The sequence below is a fragment of the Sus scrofa genome, chromosome 13, assembly GCF_000003025.6.
Source record: "Sus scrofa isolate TJ Tabasco breed Duroc chromosome 13, Sscrofa11.1, whole genome shotgun sequence".
Taxonomy (NCBI): domain Eukaryota; kingdom Metazoa; phylum Chordata; class Mammalia; order Artiodactyla; family Suidae; genus Sus; species Sus scrofa.
The window spans coordinates 47,148,977-47,172,465 of NC_010455.5; the positions used below are offsets into that span (position 1 = coordinate 47,148,977).

A 23,489-nucleotide genomic window follows, 5' to 3' on the forward strand; every position below is an offset into this window, starting at 1 on the left:
TTAACCTTACTAAGCCTCAGTTTCCTTATGTGCAAAAGAGAAAAACAGTACTTACTTTCTTTACAGGATTTCCATAAGGATTAAATGAGAAACTATAACTAAAACATTTAGAGAGTTCCCGTTGTGGTGCAGCGGAAATGAATCCAACTAGTATCCATGAGGATGAGGGTTTGACCCTGGCCTTGCTCAGTGGGTCAGGGATCCAGCGTTGCTGTGAGCTGGGGTGGAGGTCACAGACTCGGCTTGGATCCTGTGTTGCTGGGGCTGTGGTGTAGGCTGTTAGCTGTAGCTCTGATATCGACACTTAGCCTGGGAATTCCATATGCTGCAGGTACTGCCCTAATTAAAAAAATAAAAATCATTTGTCACGTACTTAGTATTCCATAACTGTTAGATTTTTGTTTTAATATACACACAGTTTCTTCCACGCTAATTGACAAGATCTATGAAAGTATTGACAAAATCTCAATTCTAGGCAAAAAAAACATTAATAAGGGGGAAATCAAAAACATAACATTCATATATAGTTTCCCTTCCCAGAACCTATATTGGTTGTGTTTTAATTTTTTTTGGGGGGGAAGGGGGGTATGGGTTTGTTTTTAAAACATTTTATTTAGAAATAATTTCAAACTTACAGAAAATTGTAAGAATAAAATAGTACAAAGAATGCTGTTTCCCCTTTATACAGATTCACTTTTTTTTTTTTTTTTTGTCTTTTTGCTATTTCTTTGGGCCACTTCCGCAGCATATGGAGGTTCCCAGGCTAGGGGTCCAATCGGAGCTGTAGCCCCCGGCCTACGCCAGAGCCACAGCAACGCAGGATCCGAGCCGCGTCTGCAACCTACACCACAGCTCACGGCTGCAACCTACACCACAGCTCACGGCAACGCCGGATCGTTAACCCACTGAGCCAGGGCAGGGACCGAACCCGCAACCTCATGGTTCCTAGTCGGATTCGTTAACCACTGCGCCACAACGGGAACTCCCAGATTCACCTATTATTAACATGTTAACCTACTGACTTCTCTCTCCCCATAAAGAATATATTTTTAACCATTTTTAATGTTTTGTAGCCCTCTCAAAGTTATATTCACTATGGCCCTTTATCCCTAAATACATTAAAGTGTATTTCCTCCAAATAGAGATGTGTAATTGATTAGTTTTAAATGCAATAGGAAAATATGTCAATGAGTTGTTAATAAGTCTACTTTATTCATATTGTGGTTGAACTAACACAAGTGACATTTTCTTATTATAAAAATTAAGGGAATTATTTTGTGTAGCTCAACTCATATGGATTTCAGGTAAGCCCATCAGAGCATAAGTGGTGAAGTGTTCTTACTTGGATCTTAGCATAAATGCACATTATCCATTAGAGAAGCCAGAAGTTTTAGTTGTGCATGTTTTTATTAAAGAAACTTGATACAAGCTTTCTTTAAAAATATATTATAGTCCATTCTCTTGACTTAAATGATTCTTGCTATATCTAAAATTACTAAAATTTGGTGAGTAAAATCTTTTCTTAAAATAAATAATAGACAGTAAGGATACTGTGAAACTTCCATGTCCCTATATAAATCACTGTGGAAATTGCTCTATAATTGCAACAAATCTTGATGAAAAATGTCAGCTAAAATTATAAAGCAATTAAATAAATTAACATGGCTGCCAAATAGATATATTAGTATCCTACACCCAGCCAAGGACTAATCCATATGTTATTAAGAGAAGATTCTTTTTAAAATTCAAGACATTAATTTTAAAAATGGTCTTTAAGGTGATGGAACCCAGAGAAATAAGCCAAGAGCACAGACTCTTAGCAGAGTTTAGAACTGGGCTTGAACCTGAGTTACATCAGTATTAAATTACTCATCTTGAGTAAGTCACTTACCTAAGCTCCTCACACCTTGACTGCCATGCTCCGCAAACAGGGATGATAACACTAAATACCTCTCCAAGTTAGGTAAAGGTTAAAAGAGACAAAACTTTTAAATAACTTATCACAGTACCTGGTACACACCGTAAGCATTCAATTAATGATAGATATTACTGTTAAGCAATAAGACTGGCCTAACGTATTTTCGTAAGAAGATGAGTAATTACATCAACTCTAATTAGACTTAAATCTAAACTCCTATGGCTTTCTCTTGTTCTACACCCCTGAGCACCTTAGGATAAAGAACATCAGCCAAACCATGTTTATATGAGTCTATTAACAGACACATATAAATCAAGCCCAGTGTAATGAGCTTTTAAGTAGGTAGATGTTCTTTCCTTTTTTTTTTTTTTTTTTTTCTTTTTTCTCCAATATGGCTCCATCCACACAGCAAATATACAATGGCAATTAGGGTTAACAACATATAATAAGACACAGAAAGAAAAAAGAACCCTGGGGAATTAGCTGTTACCGGGAATGTGCAGAGAATGTGCTATTTCAAGCATGCCTATTATTGGCTAAATGAGCCAATTATTAATCTTCGCTATGTTCTCACCTAGCATGGAGTACTGGGCTGCTACTCAACAAATGTTGGAAAATCACTTTTTCAACTTAGCTTGTCCCCCCCAAAAAGAATCATATAAATCATAAAAATCAAAGAAAAGAGAATCATATAAAAAAGGCCCAAAGCCTAATGAGAACTTGAAAAGAGAAAAGGGTGAATGCTGGGCTCCTCAAGGAGTCCTGTTAGAAAGGGAAGGGAAACAGGGTAGGGAAGAAAGAAGACTGGTCTATATAGAGGACCTTTAAATAGAGAACGTGTCAAGTGCCACGATCACAATCACAGCTGGGGCTTAGGGACCTCAAAAACATCAACACAGGTAATGAGAAAATGGTGTCCCAGAATGCCCAGGTCACCTGCACTGGTACAGGGTAGGGCCTGCCAGCCTCTCCAGTCCCCCATACCCGAAAGCCCATCACCTCTGATGTTGCTGGTATTCGAACAGCAGGCAGAAGAGGTAAAGTTCCCATCGCCAATGTCTAAGTCCTTCTCATGAACTCACTGATGGACTAATGCTCTTCTCCTTTGGTAAGAAGTACACAGAATAGATTCTTGTAGAAACAACAAGTGGTATGCTCCTGGCATTTATCAGATGGGCGTTATCAGAATAATGAAGAACCATCCTGCTTCCCTTACCATCTTTCAATGCCCCACCAGACATTCATGTGGATGAAAATTTGTTTGTAGGTTCTCTGAGCCCAGACACTAACTCCAGATCACATCGAAACCAAAAGCTTTTTTGTTTTTCTAGTGCCATTATTTTTAAACATGGCACAAAACTTCTTGCATAGACTACTGCCTCACTTTTTCAGCTTATACTTGGTGGAAGAGGGAATCACATCTGAGAAGTGATATAGCAAGCAGAGGAAAAAGTCCCCTATACACAGACAATATGGTGTTTAAACTGTTTCCTTTGTATACAACACTGTGTTACACACTAGAAAATGTATAATAACAAATCCAAAGCATAAGAATTCAACCTTACCTACGAATCTGCTTTGTTGCCGCTACATCCCATTAAGTGGGGTGTTGTGAGCAGCATCACATTTAAAGTCATCTGTTAAAACATATGTATTTGGAATTCACATTGTGGCTCAGTGGATTAAGAACGTGACTAGTATTTATGAGGATGGGGGTTCAATTCCTGACCTTGTAGTGGGTTAAGGATCCGGCATTGCTGTGGCTGTGGTATAGGCTGACAGCTGCAGCTCCAACTTGACCCCTAGCCTGGCAACTTCCATGTACCACAGGTGAGGCCCTAGAAAGAAAAAAGAAAAAAATATGTATTATGTATGACAGAGAACCTTTAGTGAATACGAATCATTCACTTCTTCTCTGATGCAATCTTTGGCTTCTTAGAGGACAAGCCAGGGGGAAACCAATGTAGAACAAATATGTTTTGATGGAGAAGGAAGGAAAGGTCAGGTATTGTAAGTAAGCGGCTGGGCCAGTAGGAGGAGGAGTCTCCAGACCACAGACCAGCTGGAGGCACCTGGGAAAATATAGTTCTGATGGGTAGAAGGGAAGAGGAGAGAAAGAGTTGAGAACTGATGGAGAAGTGAGGACAGGATAGCATTACAAGGCAACAAGCATTTTGTGATTGAATAGAAAAGGAGGAGGGTTTAAGAGTCCAGTGAGCTTGAGTTCAAATCCTTAATAGCAGTGTGTCCTTGATGAAGCCAGAGTGAGAGGTTACATATGTACAAGCACTAGGGAAGGGTACCCAGCACACAGTGGGAGTCTAAAACCTGAAGAGCTATTATCATTACTAGTCAGAGTTCTGCAACCAGGCTGAGTTTTGTAAAGACTAAATAATCCTTTCATATTAGATACCACTTAACTCTGGTGGGAGGACAAGGGCAAGGGCCACAGGGAGAAAATTTCCAGTGACATTTATCTGATCAGTCCTGGGGAGGCTTAGAGAATCCTCACCGTCATAGGTGACAACCTGAAACCTTCCACACAGTCAAACAAACCAAACCTGAACCCAGAGATGCACAGTGCTCCAACACTCAGTTCTTCATCCCAGCCTCTTGCTGATATACTGGTCTACTTTATAATATCAGCTCTAATTGCAGAAGGGGTCGAGTCTAGGCAAGCATTACTGGAAATAGCTGTGTGTAAGAGAAGCAAACAGGTTCAAATAATACCAAAGGTAATTTATGGTCCTGACATGACAATCACATTCAAAATAATACACAATGCCAAGTGTTGGTTAGCAGATGCTGACACACCTGTTAGAATACAGCACCTCTACAAATAAAGACCAGACTATGTCTACCACAACAAATTTTCTTTTTTGGTGGTACCTGCGGCATTTGGAAGTTCCCAGGCCAGGGATTGAGCCTGTGCCACAGCAATGAAAATGCTGGATCCTTATCCTTTTGGGCGACCAGGGACTCCTACCACATCACATTTAAAATGGTTTTGTAAAAAAAAAAAGGGGGGGATCTGGCATTGCCGTGAGCTGTGGTGCAGATGTGGCTCATATCTGGCATGGCTGTGGCTGTGGCTGTGGCTGTGGCTGTGGCATGGGTCAGCAGCTGCAGCTTGGATTGAACCCCTAGCCTGGGAACCTCCATATGCCGCAAGTATGGCCCTAAAAGGAGAGAAAGACAAAAATAAATAAATAAATAAATAAACAAACAAATAAATAGGTTTTGTAGGAGGTCCTGTCATGGCTCAGCAGTAACAAGCCTGACTAGTATCCATGAGGACATGGGTTCAATTCCTGGCCTCACTCAGTGGGCCGTGGCATAGGCCTGCAACTACAGCTCCAACTTGACCCCTGGCCTGGGAACTTCCATATGCCATGGTTGCAGGCCAAAAAAGCAAAAATCAAAATAAATAAAATTGTTTTGTAGATCAAACATGTTTAATCCCTTTGTAAACTCCTTTAGGTCAATGATCAATGCCTCTTACACAGGTTACAATGGTCTCAGTATCAGGGAGAGCCTTGATCAACAAAGTGTCAAGCCACAGAACCAAATTGATTTATCCTTTCCTCTTTCTGATGACCTCAGCTTGAAAAGAAAGATGTGTTCCTGCCACATTGAGCCGAGAGAAGGGAGGAGGAACAGGAGGGGCGTTGTTCAGCATTCCGAAGTCCCAGGACTCCTGGATAAGATGTATCTCGTTTTGACAGATGCAGGAGAGTAAATGACAAACCCTGTCAGGTAATGCATTTATCTTCAGGGGGAAAAGCAGCCACTCCAAAGCGAGAATCTCAGATGTTGTCACATCGGCGAGGACAAGAAGTCATAGAGCAGGAAGGCTACCAGTGCAGGAGGAAGAGCAATATGTAGCCTGTAATTAGAAGGAGCTGTGAATGGGCACTCCAACTCCAAGCTCCCTGGGAGCCTTGACTCTTTTTCTCTGGGTTGGACTCTTAGCCAGGTCATCAGTGGAGTCCTCATCAGTTATCTTAGAGGTCAAGTCGCTGAGCTGCCCCTTTTTTCCTGATTGCTTTATGGCAAGCGCAGCTCTGCTGTTTCTCCCAAATGTCAAGTAATCAAGAAAAAAAATAAGGAAACAGGAAAAACAAAGAGCACCTTTATTTTTTTCACTTGTTTCTTCATTCAATGGATATTTATCCCATGGTCTAGGCACTAAGCTAGAGGTGGGGTGGGCATTAAAGGAGATACAGTCCCTGACCTCAGAAGAGCTAGGTTCTAACAGGACAGACTGACACACAGCCGGCACCGTATGTGGCTGAAGGAGGTCAGAGAGGGGGGTTCTGGGTGAGGAGGGCAATAGGACCAATCTATGGAAGTCTTCTGGAGGAAATGCATCTAGGCTGCTGCTTAGAAGATGTCTGTGAACTAGTCAGATGGAAAGGTGGGAAAATGAGAGGTAATGATATGTACGGTTATAAGAAGCTATCAGGTATATTCAAGAAATGAATGAAATTTGCATGACTAAAGAATTGAGGGGAGGAGACTGGAAATATAAACAGAATTTGAGGGGCAAGAGACAGGAAATTTATCCAGATAATTCTGAGGATTGAGAGAAGTGAGCAACAACAATAAAGTTTACATGCATTTCAAATCCATTTATCTTACAGTGTTTTCCATGGGTATATTAAAAAAGATCTAATTAAAAAAAAAAAGATAAACTGAGATATCCCAAGAGAACCCCGTAATGATCTGTTAAAAGCCGAATAATCATTACGTAATTATTAAAATTCTATTGTACCCATCAGTGAGCTATGTGAAAATCAGAGAGAAGATACTTATTTTTAAGATATGGTGCTTTACCTACCCTCCACCCTCAAGACATAAAACCCTATGGTTTCAAACAGCTACAACTATAAAACTCAGCAGTGAGAAACATTTTTTCTTTTTTCCTTCACTCAATGATCTGTGTTAATTCTACACAGCACAGGAGTTACTGGAAGAGCTGGTTAAACCCTGGCCATTCTATTTGCTAACTGTGTGACCCTATTTACCTCTCTGGGCCTCTGTTTCCTCCAATGCACCCATCTCTTAAGGCTGCTGTCAGCAGACAATGTTGGAGGTGTGTATTTCTAGTTCCATTTATTAAAGAGTGAAGGAGACTCAGAGAGGTTACATGACTCGCACCAAGCCAACCAAGACAGCCCTCAGATTTCACACCATCTAGTTTTGTTTTGGGGGGTTTTTTTGCCATAATTTTTTTTTGAGGGTGGTGATTTTAAATGGCAAATAGAATTAAATTTCAACCACAATGACCTTTTTCATACTGTGGAAATATAATAAAAGTTTCTGAATCAAATAAAAGAGAAGTGGAGAGGATTAACAACTGCAGCAGGAATAGCATGGGATGAACAATTTAAGTGGGTGAATGGTATGGTGTATATGAATTATATGTCAATAAACTGATTTTTTAAATATCACTGGATGAAAAGTGAATCATGTGGCAAAATAGGAAGTAATATGTACCCAGTTACAAGAAGATACCAGGTATATTTAGAACTGGTATGATTTTGAGGAAGTTACCTTTGCTGCTTCATGCTCTTACCTGTAAAATAGGGATGCTGTTACTTGTATTATCTTTGCCAAAGAATTAGGATAAAATGGAATCCTGAGTGGCAAAAATCCATCGTGGTGCCCTGCAGGCACTACTACACTATAATGACATTAAAATGAACTTGAGAGCAAACAGGCTTTATTTGTTCATTTCCAATGACATAGGAGCCTCCCAAAATGTACAGGAGAAGAATCTACCCCAACTCGCAGGCACCTGTTTGTGAGATCATCCCTGCTCAAAAGCCAGAAGTCACTGAAATACCGGCAACAGGAAGTTCTGGAAAATACAAATTTGCAAGGAGCTCATTTTCCTGTGGCACAGCTACAACATCATAGGGAGGATTCATGCTCCCAAAAGGGGTTTCCTCATCCATGAGGACAACAGCTTGGTAAAGGCAGTTCTGCTCTCCAGCCACATGGGCCGAAGAATCAAAATAAACACAAATGAGGCTCCAGTATCCAAGCCCATAACCAAATCCCAAGTCACCCCTAATCAACTCGTGTTCAAAGGCACACGCACTGCACCAGACATGGAAACAGACCTCTTCTGAATTTCCTTCCTGTTTTTTATGCAGGAAAAATAAAATGAAATATTACTTGTTTTCTCCTTAGTAGGAAGACCCTTTCCACATTCCAATTCCTGATTTACTAGCTTCGCAGAAACAAAACATCAATACTAACAGAGTAGATGCCAAGACAAAATATAATTCTCAACACGATTTCAAAAGGCAGAGGTCACTTATGCCCCTGTTCCTACCAAGTGGTAAGCTTAAAACCAAGCCGTTTAGCTCACACTCAGGTCCAATAAATCAGTGGAAAAAAATAAATGGTAAAGCTTGCCAAAATGTAACCATAGTAACACCACAGATGCGTCAAGAAATGGTGTGTTCATTTGCTTCATTCCCCATTTCTTAAAATGGAATCTGAGTAGGGGAAAAATTACACAGAGAACAACCATGATTCTGCAATTACTGAATTCTGCAAAACTGCATCCAACCTGCTGTACTAGAACTTCAGGGGCAGCCATGCATGAGCTACAAACAGAGCCCTGGATCTTGCCACTTACCAGTTATTTGATCTCCCTGTAACACTGCGTCCTCATCTGTAAAATGGGCATTAAAAACCCCAACCTCAAAGTCAAAGTTACTAGAAAACGAACTCAGTTATGATTCTACACTGGCCACGACCCTCAAATAAAGAGTAAAACTGTACAGTATACCAGAAGCCAGGGCAATCACTTGAAGCCCTGGTCACGCTTTTTTGTTTGTTTGTTTGTTTGTTTTAGGGCTGTTCCCACAGCATATGGAGGTTCCCAGGCTAGGGGGCTAATCAGAGCTGTAGCCGCTGGCCTATGCCAGAGCCACGGCAATGCGGGATCTGAGCCGTGTCTGCAACCTATACCACAGTTCACAGCAATGCCAGATACTTAACCCACTGAGCAAAGCCAGGGACCAAACCCGCAACCTCATGGTTCCTAGTTGGATTCGTTAATCACTGAGCCATGATGGGAACTCCAAAGCCCTGGTCACCTTTAGCCTTGCTGTTATTGGCTTATCTTTGGGTTTTAGTTTCTTTTTTCAATAAAAATAGGAAGGTAATCCCTGCCTCATCCACATGATTAACATTAGGAATTATTATTAATCCAAATGTAAGGAATTATTATTAAAATAGTATTTGGATTATAGTTTTCAACTCTAATGATGCAAAACTAAAGGAACTGAGAGCCAGAGATTCACATTAATGCATTATCACCTTTTCTCTGTCAAGTGCAGCTCTACCACTCAGCAGAGAGAGGCTACCTTGGGCCACTTACCCAAGTTACTAGCAGTCAACCTCTTTTCTTCTTGGAGCCTTGGTTTTACTAATAAGTGAAATGAAGGGCAGGGGTTATTCTTTTTTTTTTTTTTTTTGTCTTTTGTCTTTTTTGTTGTTGTTGTTGTTGTTGCTATTTCTTGGGCCGCTCCCGCGGCATATGGAGGTTCCCAGGCTAGGGGTCTAATCAGAGCTGTAGCCACCGGCCTACGCCAGAGCCACAGCAACACAGGATCCGAGCCGCGTCTGCAATCTACACCACAGCTCACGGCAACGCCGGATCGTTAACTCACTGAGCAAGGGCAGGGATCGAACCCGCAACCTCATGGTTCCTAGTCGGATTCGTTAACCACTGCGCCACGACGGGAACTCCCAGGGGTTATTCTAAAATCTGATCTCTAAAGGTCCCTGTCTAATTTTTAGTCAAAGTCCTTGTAGATCCAGGGCATGTCTGAAATCAGTTCTGTTTATTATTTTGCAGTAGTATGAGGAAACCTTAGCATTCTAGCACATCACTTGCAACATATTACTTTTTAAAAGAAAATCACTCATAGAAAATGGATCACAGCAGGATACCTTGAACTTCAAGTTAGTCCACCTTTTTTGGCTGATTAAAAAGATGATATTTCTAGGAGTTCCCATTGTGGTGCAGCGGAAACAAGTCTGAATAGGAACCATGAGGTTGCAGGTTCGATCCCTGTCCTTGCTCAGTGGGTTAAGGATCTGGCATTGCTGAGGGCTGTGGTCTAGCTTGCAGATGCAGCTTGGCTCTGATGTTGCTGAGGCTGTGGCGTAGGCTGGCAGCTATAGCTCTGAATGGACCCCTGGCCTGGGAATCTCCACATGCCGCGGGTATGGCCCTAAAAAGGAAAAAAAAAATATTTCTTAAAAAATTTCATATTTTGAAGGACTGGATAATAGGAGAATAGAAAACTTCCACGCAATTAAATCAAAACCATTCTTGCATCTTATTTCAAATGAAATTAAATAAGTGCATGTCTTCCTGGGATTCCCACCTTATAATGAGCTGTAGGAATGTAGTTTGGTAGAACATGGTAATAGCTCATGACGACTGAGCTGCCAATTTATCTACCCTGTAGAATGACTTTCTTCCTCCCTTCCTTCTTCTCTGTTTTCTTTACTTTCCTTACCGTAAAATCTGTGATTTCATAGTCCCAACATTCTATGTCTTGCTTTTCATATTTGGTCTGCTCTAATGGCTTTGGGGTTTGGTTCCAACCTCTGGAAGCCAGTTCTTCAAACAAAATTATGCATGAAATCATGATTGATGAATCTGATAAAGGTGGGTAAGAAGACCCATTGATCTCCTCGGGCATCAGTCTGAAGGCCTCTAGCCTGGTCCATTCCATTAATGACAATGGTGGTTAACATTTCTGGAGGCTTATCCCACACCCATGTTGCACAAGATGCACTCACCCATTGACTTCCTAACAGTTCTCTGGAGTCAGCTTGAGGATGTCCTTTCCACAGCTGTGAAAACTGGACTTTATAAAGGATAAACACTTGGCCTGGCATTATCAAGCTAGTAAGTGGCAGAGCCAGAACTAGAAAGCCAAGCCATTCACCCTGCATGGCATTGTATGTCCCATGGCCAATTATGACTCCCTGGACTTAGGGAGTCACTAAGGGAGCAAGCTGTCAAGCATTCCAGGATCACCTGTTGATCTCTTCTTTCTCCCCTCCACTTTTCACACCCCTACCCAGCAGTAAGATGCCCCAAACTGACTACTTACAAGGCACAGCATGGCGGTAAAGGTTATCCCTTATGGTCTGCTGGAGCTCATGATCAGGCGACCCTTTCTGGAATCGCTGACTGAGAAAATGTCGCAGGTCCTTGTTCAGCTTTCCTCCTGCAGGAAACATATAAAAGGTAGTGCATCAACAATCAGTCCTGCTAGAGGCTGAGTAGCCTGAGATCTGTGTGAGGGAAAGCCACACGAACCCATTCTAGCCCGCCACCCTCAGTCAACAGGAAGACGTACTTTAGGTTTCCCTCTGCAGGGGAAAAAACAAGCAAGAGTGTAATAAAGATAAAACAGCATTGAAACCACATTAATTTGAGGGTCCCAGTTCGCATAATACTTAAAATAACCAAGAATTTAAATGAGGCTATTACATTTAAAATACGTGCTATAGACTCTTGCAAACACTATTAAATGGAGAGTGGATGGCTGAAACCTTAAAGAGGATAATCTAGCACTAGCTGACAAATTACAAAATGTTCTGACCCAGGATCCAACTGGAAGAAATTTACCCTATGAGTATATTTGCAAAAGTCTGCCAAAATCACCAGAATTGTTTATTGCAGCATTTTTATAATAGAAAACAAATAAGAATAAACACACATACACACACCAAAAAAATATGGAAACCACCACCAGGAATCAACTAAGTAAAGCACAGTTCATCCACATAATAACTACTCTACAAAAGCCATATCTTCATATGTTGATAATGCAGGAAAATATGTGGACTAGTACCTACTATCTGACCACTTGTGTGTGAAAAGAATAAAGAAAGGAGAGACTATGTATTAATGGAAGGAATCATCAGAAAGTGTTAACAGTTTTCTTTAGCAAGAAGGACTTGAGTTTGGGAAATAAAAGAGGACACATAAGAGTTCCCATTGTGGCTCAGTGGTAATGAACCCAACTAGTATTCATAAGCATGCAGGTTCAATCCCTGGCCTCAATCAGTGGGTTATGGATCCAGCATTGCTATGAGCTATGGTGTATGTCACAAATGTGAATCCGACCCCACATTGCTGTGGCTGTGGCATAGGCCAGCAGCTGCAGCTCTGATTAGACCCCTAGCCTGGGAACCTCCACATGCAGCAGGTGTGGCCCTGATAAAAGGAAAAAAAAAAAAAAAAAAAAAAGGCAACATCACTCTTCATTATACAGAGATATATAGCTCTTACTATCCTGTAAGATACATATTAGTTTTGTTTGTTTGTTTAAATTATTGTTTTTCTTTAAGCAGGAGTTACCTGAGCAGGTCTATGTGTTTATTTCTTTTTAATTAGCTACAGTTTAATGGGGGGAAAAAAAAAAGCTGAACAAATACTGTTACAAAAATGTATCATAGAAAGAAGTAACCAAACTTAGAGAAAATTATAAACACAATTATAGTCTACAGCTTCAGCAGGCTTCTAGATCAACCTCGTTAACATTCTTTTTTAAAAACGATTTTTTATTAAAGAGTAGTTGATATATAATACTGCGCCAATTTCTGTTGTACAAAAGTGTGACCCAGTCATGCGAGCAAATGCGCGTGCACACACACACACACACTCACACACACTATACAGCTTTTCTTATATTATCTTCCATCATGGTCTATCCCAAGAGGTTGGATATAGTTCCCTGTGCTATTCAGTTAACATTCATCCTTAATGGAAAAAACTGCTTCAGTGACAGCTAAAAATAAAAAAGCTAAGATCATCCTTCCATTTTAGACAACATATAAAATTAGGTAAGAGCATTTCTAAAAACAGAGAAACAATGCAGCGATGCAGTATCCATGTGAACCACAAAATTCACATCTTCAGATGACATTTTCCCATGGTCAAAAAGAGTAAGTTGTAAGGATGACAGAATGGTTAAGATGAGGCTATAATCTACCTAAGGGAGGAAACTATTAATTTTTTTTTTTTTTTTTTTGTCTTTTTGCTATTTCTTGGGCCGCTCCCACGGCATATGGAGGTTCCCAGGCTAGGGGTCGAATCGGAGCTGTAGCCACCGGCCTACGCCAGAGCACAGCAACGCGGGATCCGAGCCGCGTCTGCAACCTACACCACAGCTCACAGCAACGCCGGATCGTTAACCCACTGAGCAAGGGCAGGGATCGAACCCGCAACCTCATGGTTCCTAGTCGGATTCGTTAACCACTGCGCCACGACGGGAACTCCCAAATTTTTTTAATATCATATTCAAAACCGGATTCCTTGCTATAGTTGATCATTTTAGAACACACTAATGACACTCAATTTGAACTATTTTATTTGAATTGTAAGACACCTAAGGTTTCAAGTGGTTGAAAGGAAAATAGGTCACTCAATTATTCATTGAATATTTATTAAATGAAGCAGATAAACACTCACCCCACCCCACTTCCCACCCTCCCTTAAAAAGGGCAGAATAAACATTTCATAAGAGAATATATATGATATTCCATGAAGCAAGTGAAAAGACATTCAATTTCACTAATTATCAGAGGAAGGCAAATTAAACAGCAATGAGATCCCAGTACATAACTGCCGGAATGGGAAATAAATAGTAAGCGTTAGCAAGACTGTGGAGCAACAGGAACTCTTATTCACTGTTAGTGGGTGTATAAAATGGTTTATTCCCTTGGAAAAACAATTTTGCAGTGTCTTATAAAATTAAACATTCACCAGACAATTCACCCAATAATCCCACTATTGTTTATGCCAGAGAAATGAAAACAAGTACACATAGTACACACATGCACAACTTCTAGATAATCATCATGGCAACTTTATTCCTTATAGAATATTTCCAAATTGGAAACAACCCAAAGGTCCACCAATAGGTGAATGGATAAGCAAACTGTATTATATTCAAACAATGGGATGCTGCACAACAATTAAAAGGAAAAAAAACACTAACAGTATAGTAATACTGATAAATCCCAAACACATAATGCTGGATGCAAAAGAGAACACAGCATATGGCTGCATTTATATATAAAGCTTCAGAAGAGGCTAAACTATACAGAAAGCAGTTCAACAGTTACCTGGGGCTAAGGGTAGGCAGAGACTAACACACAAGGAAATAAGCTCAATGGAGTGTACCTACAATCAATTTCCTGGCTTGGCAGATGAACTATAATTATCCAAGAATGTTACCATTGGGAGAAACTGGGTGAAGGGTACACAGGACCTCTGTACTATTTTTTTTTTTTAACAACTTCCTGGAAATCTACAGTGATTTCAAAATAAGAAACTTTTAAAAAAGGTGGAGCACAAGGATACTACTTGGGTGAATCAAGGGTGATTCTACTACAGGAACTCTTAACTGTGGTAGTGATAACACAGGTTGATACAATGAATGGGTACATTTTTACAGTATGTAAATTATACCATAATAAAATCAATTTCAAAAACTGAAAATACACAAAATTAGTGAATGACTATGTGGTAGATACTATTCTAGATGCCTAGTTTACAATTTCCCTTTAGAGAGATAAATGGAAGTGTTTACACAGACAAGCTCGGATGTAAATCCTGGCTCCATTACTTATTAGCTGGCGAACCCAAGTGCCTTGCTTCATCTCTGAACCTCACTTGCCTCATTTGAAAAAAGAGAGCATTGATGTAACAGTAGCTCTGTCACAAGATTGTTGTAAGGACTGAATGAGATTCAGACAAGACTTGGCAAAGAGAAAGCCCTTCATGAAAGATGGAGATTATCATTATAATGTAAAGTGGACAATTGTTAAAGCAAGTGCGGAAAGAGCTGAGATCATCCAAAGATGAACTGTCATTCTCTTTAAAAATGCACATAAACATAAAACCTATTGACTCCGTGATGGCTAGGAACAAAATACAGGCACAGGGAAATGTGGAGTTAACGATAAAATTTTGGAGTTTCTGGAAGGGACTAAAACTACTTATAGTCAGATTGTCTGGACACATGTCAATTGGTAACCATTTAGGGCATACTTCATACATTCCTGGCACTGCAGTGGAGTTGTAGTTCAGAAAATGAAATCAACTGGTAAATTATGGTATGTGATAGTCACACCTGCCAACTCAACCTTGAGGTCTGATGCACTTTTGAATTTGACCAAAAGGACAACCATGTTTCCCAGAAAAATCTCTGCTGCCTAGAACCTCGGATTTATATTCCTATTAGGAAACCAGAGTTCTAGACAATAAAAAGACAGTGAGCAGTGAGTAGCGAAGATGTTACAGAACCAAATGTACTGTCAACCAGGTCAAAAGCAACTCCAAAGGCTCAGGATAGAGAACTTCTTTATCCCAAACAGATCCTTAGGGATCATGTGCAGTACCTATCAAGATGAACCAAGGGCATATAGAGTGGAAGCATTCTCAAGACACAGACATTCTTTGTTTACACTGGAGCTTTCCATTCAAACTAGCCAAGCTAGCTCAAGTTTATTATCATCAAACTAAAACTCCTCTCTTCTGCGGATGTGCAAAAGGGCAGGGTTAACTATGCTGCCAGTTAACATTTACTCTGTGTTCCGTGACATTTGTAAGCGAAAGCCTCAACCTTCACATTACATTAAAAATACTGTACTTTTGGGCATCTAATTTCAAATTAATTGCCAATTATTCAGGGGACACACCTATAAATCTTCCCCTAATTGTCAAGGGCAGTGAGCCAATGAAATAATAAATCTCTAGATAAAGAGTTTGTCATAGCATCTTCACTTTTTATGAAATCCAAGATTTGTTTTGCAAATGGAAAAGAAAACATCAGTCAGGAATATGTGGAACTTTTTCCAAGAAAAGAGTTTCGAGCTTATTTTGAGACAATTTTATCATTTAAGTGGGAAAACGGGGGCTTAGAACCTGTCCTGGATTAGCCATTATTTTATATTTTCTTATGTATATATCTGGAATTATATGGCTAAGTTTACAACAATATAGCTCTGCTTTTTTGATTCACATTGGTTTAGAGAAATTTAACCATATTAATCAATATAATTTGTAATAATTTTTAATGTTGTAAAATATGCCATTTAAAAAATACATACCAACATTATTTCTCCTTCATAGAAAAGTAGGCTATATCCAGTGGTGACTTAAAACTATACTGCAATAAATGTCATCATAATATTTTTTGTTTTTAACAGATGTGTGAATTTCCTTTTTCTCTAGACTATCTAAACCTGGATCTAGCCTCCTTCTACTTACCTAGATATCACTAAATTCTCCTAAATGGTGGTGCCAATTTACCTTTCTACCAAAAGTCTCAGAGGTCGCATTCTCCCCACACTCAGCGTAACATTTAGTATTATTAGTGTATCAGGGGTCCCGAGACCCCTCCCAGATTTTAAGATTCACTAGGAGGATTCGCAGAACACAGTATATAGCTGTACTCAAAGCTATAGTTTACTACTGTGAACAAGTACAAAGCAAGAGCCATAAAGGGAAAAGGCTCAAAGGGCAACAAAGTCCACAGGAAATCAGGTTCAAGCTTCCAAGTGTCCCCTCCCCAGTGGAGTCACTCTCCTGCCTAGGGTGACATGTGAAATGTGCCCATTAGACATCTGAGACCACTCATTATACACATCAGAGTTTTTATTAGGATGTGGTCATGCAGGCAGCCTCTGAATCGCAAGAAACCAAGCTCCAGACTCTCGGAAGGAAAGCATAAAGCATATCTTTTGCACCAACAGTTAAAGCACAGTGAGTAGCTATTAGTTCTGGGAACGGAAGGAACCCTCCTAAAATCCATGTTCCCAGATTTCAGCCAAGAGCCAAATTGGAAAGCCAGCCTCCAAACTAACAACTGTTAACTCTTATCTGCACTGCCTAACTTCTAAAAATCTTCCCAATCTAATAAAGATAAAATGGTATCTTGGTGTGATACTAATTTACAATTAATGACTAAAGTGAAATAGGAATTCTATCATTTTTTAAATACATTTCCTCTCTTGTAACTTGCCTACCCATATTATTTTATACATTTCCTAATGTGCCATATTGTTATTCCTTTTTATTTATTTTTCACTGCTACACCTGTGGCATATGGAAGTTCCCAGGCTACTGGGTTGAATCAGAGCTGTACCTGCCAGCCTCTACTTGAAGCCACAGCAATGCCAGATCTGAGCCACATCAGAAACCTACACCACAGCATGTGGCAACACCGGATCCTTAACCCACTGAGCGAGGCCAGGGATCCAACCCACATCCTCATGGATACTAGTCAGGTAACAGGAACTCTTATTTTGTTATTCTTGATGTGTTTTCTATATCCTGGATATGATTCTTTCATTAATTATTTATGTTACAAACTTTGCTTGACATTCTTTAAACATGAAACAACCCCTTATAATAACTGAATTGTATCATTTCTCCAACTTTTTCTCTCCCATTCTAGATAGTTTTCTGTCAGCTCAACCAGAAGCATCATTTTCAAGGTGATGGATTATGCAGGGGAATCTCTTTGCTCTGATCTCTATCTCCTAGGATACAGATCCTAAGGAGACTGCTAGTCAGAAGTAATCTTCATGGTCAAAAAATTGGATTTCCAGAGATATTATTTTTGAGTCCTCTTAATTCATACTTTTCTGACCAAGAAACCAAAATACAACTTTCCTTGTGTCATACAAGCTCCAGAACATCTAGAAAGATGTCAAAGAAGAGTCTTTCATGACAACCAGAATTCAGACTTCAATACACTACAAATTTTCCAGGTTAAGGAAAAAACTTGCATAAGGAATTAAACTCATCGCACTTCTGGGTAGCTGTGATAGGACACTGCTTTTTCAAGGATGACTATAGCTGTAGAAAAGGTATATTTATTAAGGCAATACAAATGGTTTATACTGCAGTGGAGTGATTACAGAGAAAAAAAAAAAAAAAATCACTGTCAGAGTTCCTGTTGCGGCTCAGTGGTAACGAGCCTTCCTAGTATCTATGAGGATGTGGGTTTGATTCCTGGCCTTGCTCAGTGAGTTAAGGATCCAGCTGTGAGCTGTGGTGTAGGTCACAGACGAGGCTCGGATCCTGTGTTGCTGTAGATGTGGCGTAGACTGTCAGGTGCAGCTCCAATTCGCCCCCTAGCCTGGGAACTTTCATATATGCTGCAGGTTCGACCCTAAAAAAGCAAAAAAACAAAAAACAAACAAACAAAAAAGCCAATGTCAGTTTAGCAGTTTAGATTTACAAATGGTATTTTTAACACAAAAATTATAAATTGAAATACAAATTTACTAGTTTTATAGTCAGTCATATAATTGTACATTGACTTAAATGAGTTTTGTCTGAAAAATATGCCTGCTATTCGTTTTATTCTGACTTATTTTTCCCAATATTTTCTTATCATAAAAATAATATAAATTACTGAGGAGTTAGTATTAAATGGGTACAGAGTTTCAGTTGGGAAAGATGAAAAGGTTCTGGAAATGGAGGGTGGTGATGGTTGCACAACACTGTGAATGGATGCAATGCCACAGTCTTGTACACTTCAAAATGGTTAAAATGATACATTTATGTTATGCAGATGGTACCTGAATAGAGAAGTAAGAGATTAATTAAACATTTGAAAAACATACAATGGTACGATCAATAAAGTTAAAAATCATGTGTTACTTAATTTATATCACTATTAACATTTAGTACTGTATGTGCTGGGTAGGCATATACATATACACATACACATATACACCTACACATATATACTTATAATACACTTAGACATTAAGAGTCATTCAGTCATTCAACAAGTCTTTCTTAATTGCCTTCAGCCAGATACTCCATGAGCCCTGAAGACACAAGAGGACAACTCCTGGGTCAGGATGGACATGCCTGTATTAGGAAGGATAAACAGCACTGGTCTCTGGGCAGAGGTAATTGTAAAGATGAGAACAGAAGGAAGAAAAGAAGCTGGTTAGTTTTGCCAGGTGTGTGGGGGGGAAGCAATCTAGGCAGAGGAAACAGCATGTGCAAAAGCTTTAGAAGCAGAAAAGAGGTTGACATGTTAGAGAAACAGCACGAAGCTCAGACAAGGGGTAGGCTCAGACTGAGGGTAAAGAAAGAAGTAGGGACCAGACAATTATGTCCCTTGCAGGCCAAGAGAAAGAGTCTACATTTTATTCTAAACTCAGTAGGTATCCACACAAGGGATTTTAGTTGGGGAGGTAGGACGGTCTGGTCTAAATTTTGAGATTATTCTTGGAGCTGGGCAGTGAGTCAAGTGGAGAGGCAGGTAATGGGATGAAATCAGTGAAGCTGACCCAACAAGACCCAAAAAGGGACCTAGATTAAGGAAATGGCTGGGAAGAGGGTCAGGAGGGGACAGACAGGAGATGCAACTTAAAGCTGAAACGTGATGGAGGAAGACAGCAAATGCAAGGGAGGAGTCAAAAGTAGTTCCAGTATCTGAGCTTAACTTGTGACGAACAGTGGAATTCTGAGTTCCACGAGGTATTTATTTAACAGGAGATGTGTAGGATCATGCAATATGTTATGGATATCCAAATGTTCTAACAAGTAATTCATAAACATTTCTAATATACTATTGATGCTTAAAAATAGTGTTGGAGTTCCCATTGTGGCTCAGCAGAAATGAATCCAACTAGTATCCATGAGGATGTGGGTTCAATCCCTGGCCTCACTCAGTGGGTCGGGGATCCGGTGTTGCCAAGACCTGTGGTGTAGGTCACAGACAAGGCTTGGATCTCTCCATTCCGCGTTGCTACGGCTGTGGTGTTGGCCAGCGGCGACAGCTCTGATTCGACCCCTAGCCTGGGAATTCCATATGCCACAGATGCAGCCCTAAAAAGAAAAAAAGAAAAAAAAGAAAAATAGTATAAGCTACATAGTATTTTAGCTTATCAATCCACCACAACCTATGTAATCATTACTAATTATTAAGCATATGAATTGCTTCCATTGTGATTATCCCCCTTACACAAAATCTATATTTCTGATTATTTTCTCATGAATCTTAAAGTGGAAATATTATTGGGGAGAAAGCATAAAAATGTTTAAGGTTCTTGATACAAATTCCTTCCAACAAGATTGTATCAGCGTCCCTTCATCCAGCGCCTCTCTCAGAAGGTTAAGTATCCAGCATCGCCATGAGCTGTGGTGTGGGTTGCAGACATGGCTCAGACCCCGTGTTGCTGTGATTGTGGTGTATGCCACATGTGCAGGCAGCTCTGATTCGACCCCTAGCCTGGGAACTTCCATATGCTACAGGTGTGGCCCTAAAAAGAAAAAAAGAAAAAAAAGAAAAATTTTAAAAATAAAATGAGACGCGGGGAAGAACGCTTAAAAAAATCCAACAATGCTATTAATGGAAAACCTCAAATATGAATTTTTGTTGAAATTTCCTGGATGTAGAATTAATAGAGGGGAGGGAAGAGCTGGGAGCTTAGGATGGAATATGCACACTGATTTATGGAAGAGATGGTCAACAGGCACCTGTATATAGCAAAGGGAACTCCATTCACTTTCTGTGATAGCCAATATGGAAATGGATATGTATACTGAGTCACTTTGCTATACAGAAGAAATAGCACAGCACTGTAAAAATACTTCAATAAAAATTTTTAAAAAAGAATTAATAGAGCCATGAGTATGAACATTATTTTTAAAGATTCTTGATACATACTGACAAATTGCTTTCCATGCAGCAGTTTCTAAAAGAAATACAGTATCACTTATCTGACAATTACAGAGTCCAAATGAGAATGAATTTCCCCTTTTAATTATGTGATTTAAATAAAAAACTTACCACCAATAATTCAAACATACTCCAACCCTGTATTAGAGAGGCAGCATGGATGGTAAAACTATTTAATTTCATTTTGAGAAACTGGTGGTCCTGATGAGAAAATTAATTTGAGAATGGCCTATTGAGAAATCATGAATGAATTCTATTACCATATGTATATAAGTAAAAAAATAAAAACAAACAAACAGGAGTTTCTGCCATGGTGCAGTGGGTTAAGAATCTGACTGTAGTGGCTCAGTTTGCTGCAAAGGCATGAGTTCCATCCCTGACCCAGTACAGTGGGTTAAAGGAGCCAGCATTGCCACAGCTATGGCATAGGTTGCAGCTGTGGCTCAGATTCAATGCCTAGCCAAAGAACTTCCATATGCCATGGGTGCAGCTATGAAACAACAACAACAAAAAAGTAAATTAGAAAAATATTTCAAAAAACAAAAACAAACAAACAAAATTCTCACGCTTAAAAATCACACGAACTCGGTGTGCCAGTTCCTTACAGAATGACTTTCCCAAATGACATGCAAGCATTGATCAGAAGTCAGTAAAATTTTTCTGCAGAGGGCCAATAGCAAAACAGCACATATTTTCTAGCTTTGGGAGCATATTTGGACTCTGTCCAGCTAGTTAATAGTGCCTTTGTAGTAGGAAAGCAGCCATAGATTATATGTAAACAAGGCTGTTTTCCAATAAAACTTTACAAAACACAGGCATCAGATCTGGCCCAGGGGTCAGAGCTGGCTAACTCCTGGTCCAGATGTTTGACTTGCTTCTCCCAATGAGCAATTCTCCTTGTGCGATTCTTGGGGTAGAGGGTATTCATCATCTCCAAGATAAGCCTAAGTGTCATTACCCAGAAAGTTGCAGAAATGAATATCACAGGGCTCCACCCAGGACTCACTAAACTAAAATCTCTGAAGGTTGGGTTCCACAATCCCTGGTTTAAGAAGATTGCAGGTGATGCTAATACACGGAATGGCCTAGACCATTGATCTAAGCCCGGCAAAGCCGCTTAACAAAATGTGGGGAGCTGGGCTCTGAAAATACCTTATTTCCCTATTTCTCCCATCTCTTGCAAACCTCAGGAGATGCTGCCACTCCACTAGTGGGCTACTAATAACACCTTATTATATGAGGCAAAGCACAAATGACTCCAGACAGGTGGTTCCTCATCAGACCTGCAGAGATGGAATCCTTTCCCCTAGTGGTACAAAGACTATTGTTCTTTCATTCTTGTTTCTGTAGAATTTAAAGAAAAGAAAATTGCGTGCCGAGTCTATGATGCGAAACAGAGGCTGAGGGCCAGATTTATGTATGCTGATGAAGCTCTAGAAACTACTATTTACATTTAACTCCCCACATGCACAAGCAAGAAACATTTTGCTAGCACTTCAGGATATCTGCTTTATCATTATTTCCTGCCTGACTTCTCTGGTCTTTTTCTCTTGGTCAATCTTTTGATAACAAATTTCATCCCACAGTGAGAAGAAACTTGAATTAAGCACAGAAGGAAAAGCAAGGTTTAAATTCCATCATCTCTATTTTTTCCATTATTTCCAGTCTTTTGTATGTCTTACTTTTATTCCACTTACACTAGGGTATCAGAATAACACCTGTTCAGAAAAAAAATAAAAGATTTACAAAAGAAAGCAGAAAGACCATGTTCCCCTGCTGGCAATGTTATATTACTGATGTGAGCTTACGCCCAGGCCTAATCAACAAACAGCTGCATGACCTCACCAAACACTGAAGGCAGATGTCCCTACACTCAGAACCCTGAATGGCATCTGAAGACGTGTGTATGGCCTTCCAGAAGAAACTAAATTCTCCTAAGACACTCCATTAGGATCTAAGAGAACTGTGCTCAGACTATTTACAATAACAAAGACATGGAAATAACTTAAATGTCCATGGACAGACGAATGGAAAAAGAAGGTGTGGTATATACACATGAAGGAATATTACTCAGCCATTACAAAGAATGAAATAATGCCATTTGCAGCAATATGGATGCAACCAGACTATCATTACTAACTTAAGTGAACTGGCAGGTAGAGAAAGATAAAACCCTATGATATCACTTAATATGTGGAATCTAAACACAAATCATCATATGCTATGAAACAAAAATGGGCTCACATATATAAACAATAGACTTGTGCTTGCCAAGGACTGGGGGAGGGAAAGATTGGGGGTTTGGGATTAGCAGAGGCAAACGATTATATATAGGATGGAAAAACAAGGTTCTATTATATAGTACTGGGCACTATATTCAATATCGTGTGATAAACCATATAAATATATATAAAGAATATAGATACATATTCTTCACATGTACATATATAAAACTGAGTGACTTTGCTATAGAGCATATATATATTTATATAAAAATATATATACAAATACATATATCTGAGTCACTTTGCGTAAATTAACACAACATTGTAAATCAATCACACTGCAATAAAATTAAAAAAGAAAAAGAATTGTGTTCTGGTGACCTGCTGGCCTCAAGTGACAGTAATGAACACTGATGGAGCACTTCTGACAGGCCAGCCACAGTGCTGAATAGCAAATCTCACTCTAACCCTATGAAGTTGGTTCTATTTCCAATCCCATTTTACAGAAGAAAAAACGGATACCCCACATCACCCAGGTAATTTGGCAAAGTGGATATATATATATATGGGCAGGGCAAG

At 39.6% G+C, this 23,489-nt stretch overlaps 1 protein-coding gene across 23 annotated transcripts in view; it reads right to left on the reverse strand.

Annotated features, from left to right (window-relative positions):
- MAGI1 (membrane associated guanylate kinase, WW and PDZ domain containing 1) overlaps nucleotides 1-23,489 on the reverse strand; it is a 671,626-nt gene that overhangs the window by 252,462 nt on the left and 395,675 nt on the right. For all 23 annotated transcript variants that reach the window (XM_021070801.1, XM_021070800.1, XM_021070793.1 and 20 more), the window contains exon 2: nucleotides 11,071-11,187. In XM_021070801.1, the coding sequence (XP_020926460.1) occupies nucleotides 11,071-11,187 (117 nt within the window). The remainder of the gene's footprint in view (nucleotides 1-11,070; nucleotides 11,188-23,489) is intronic.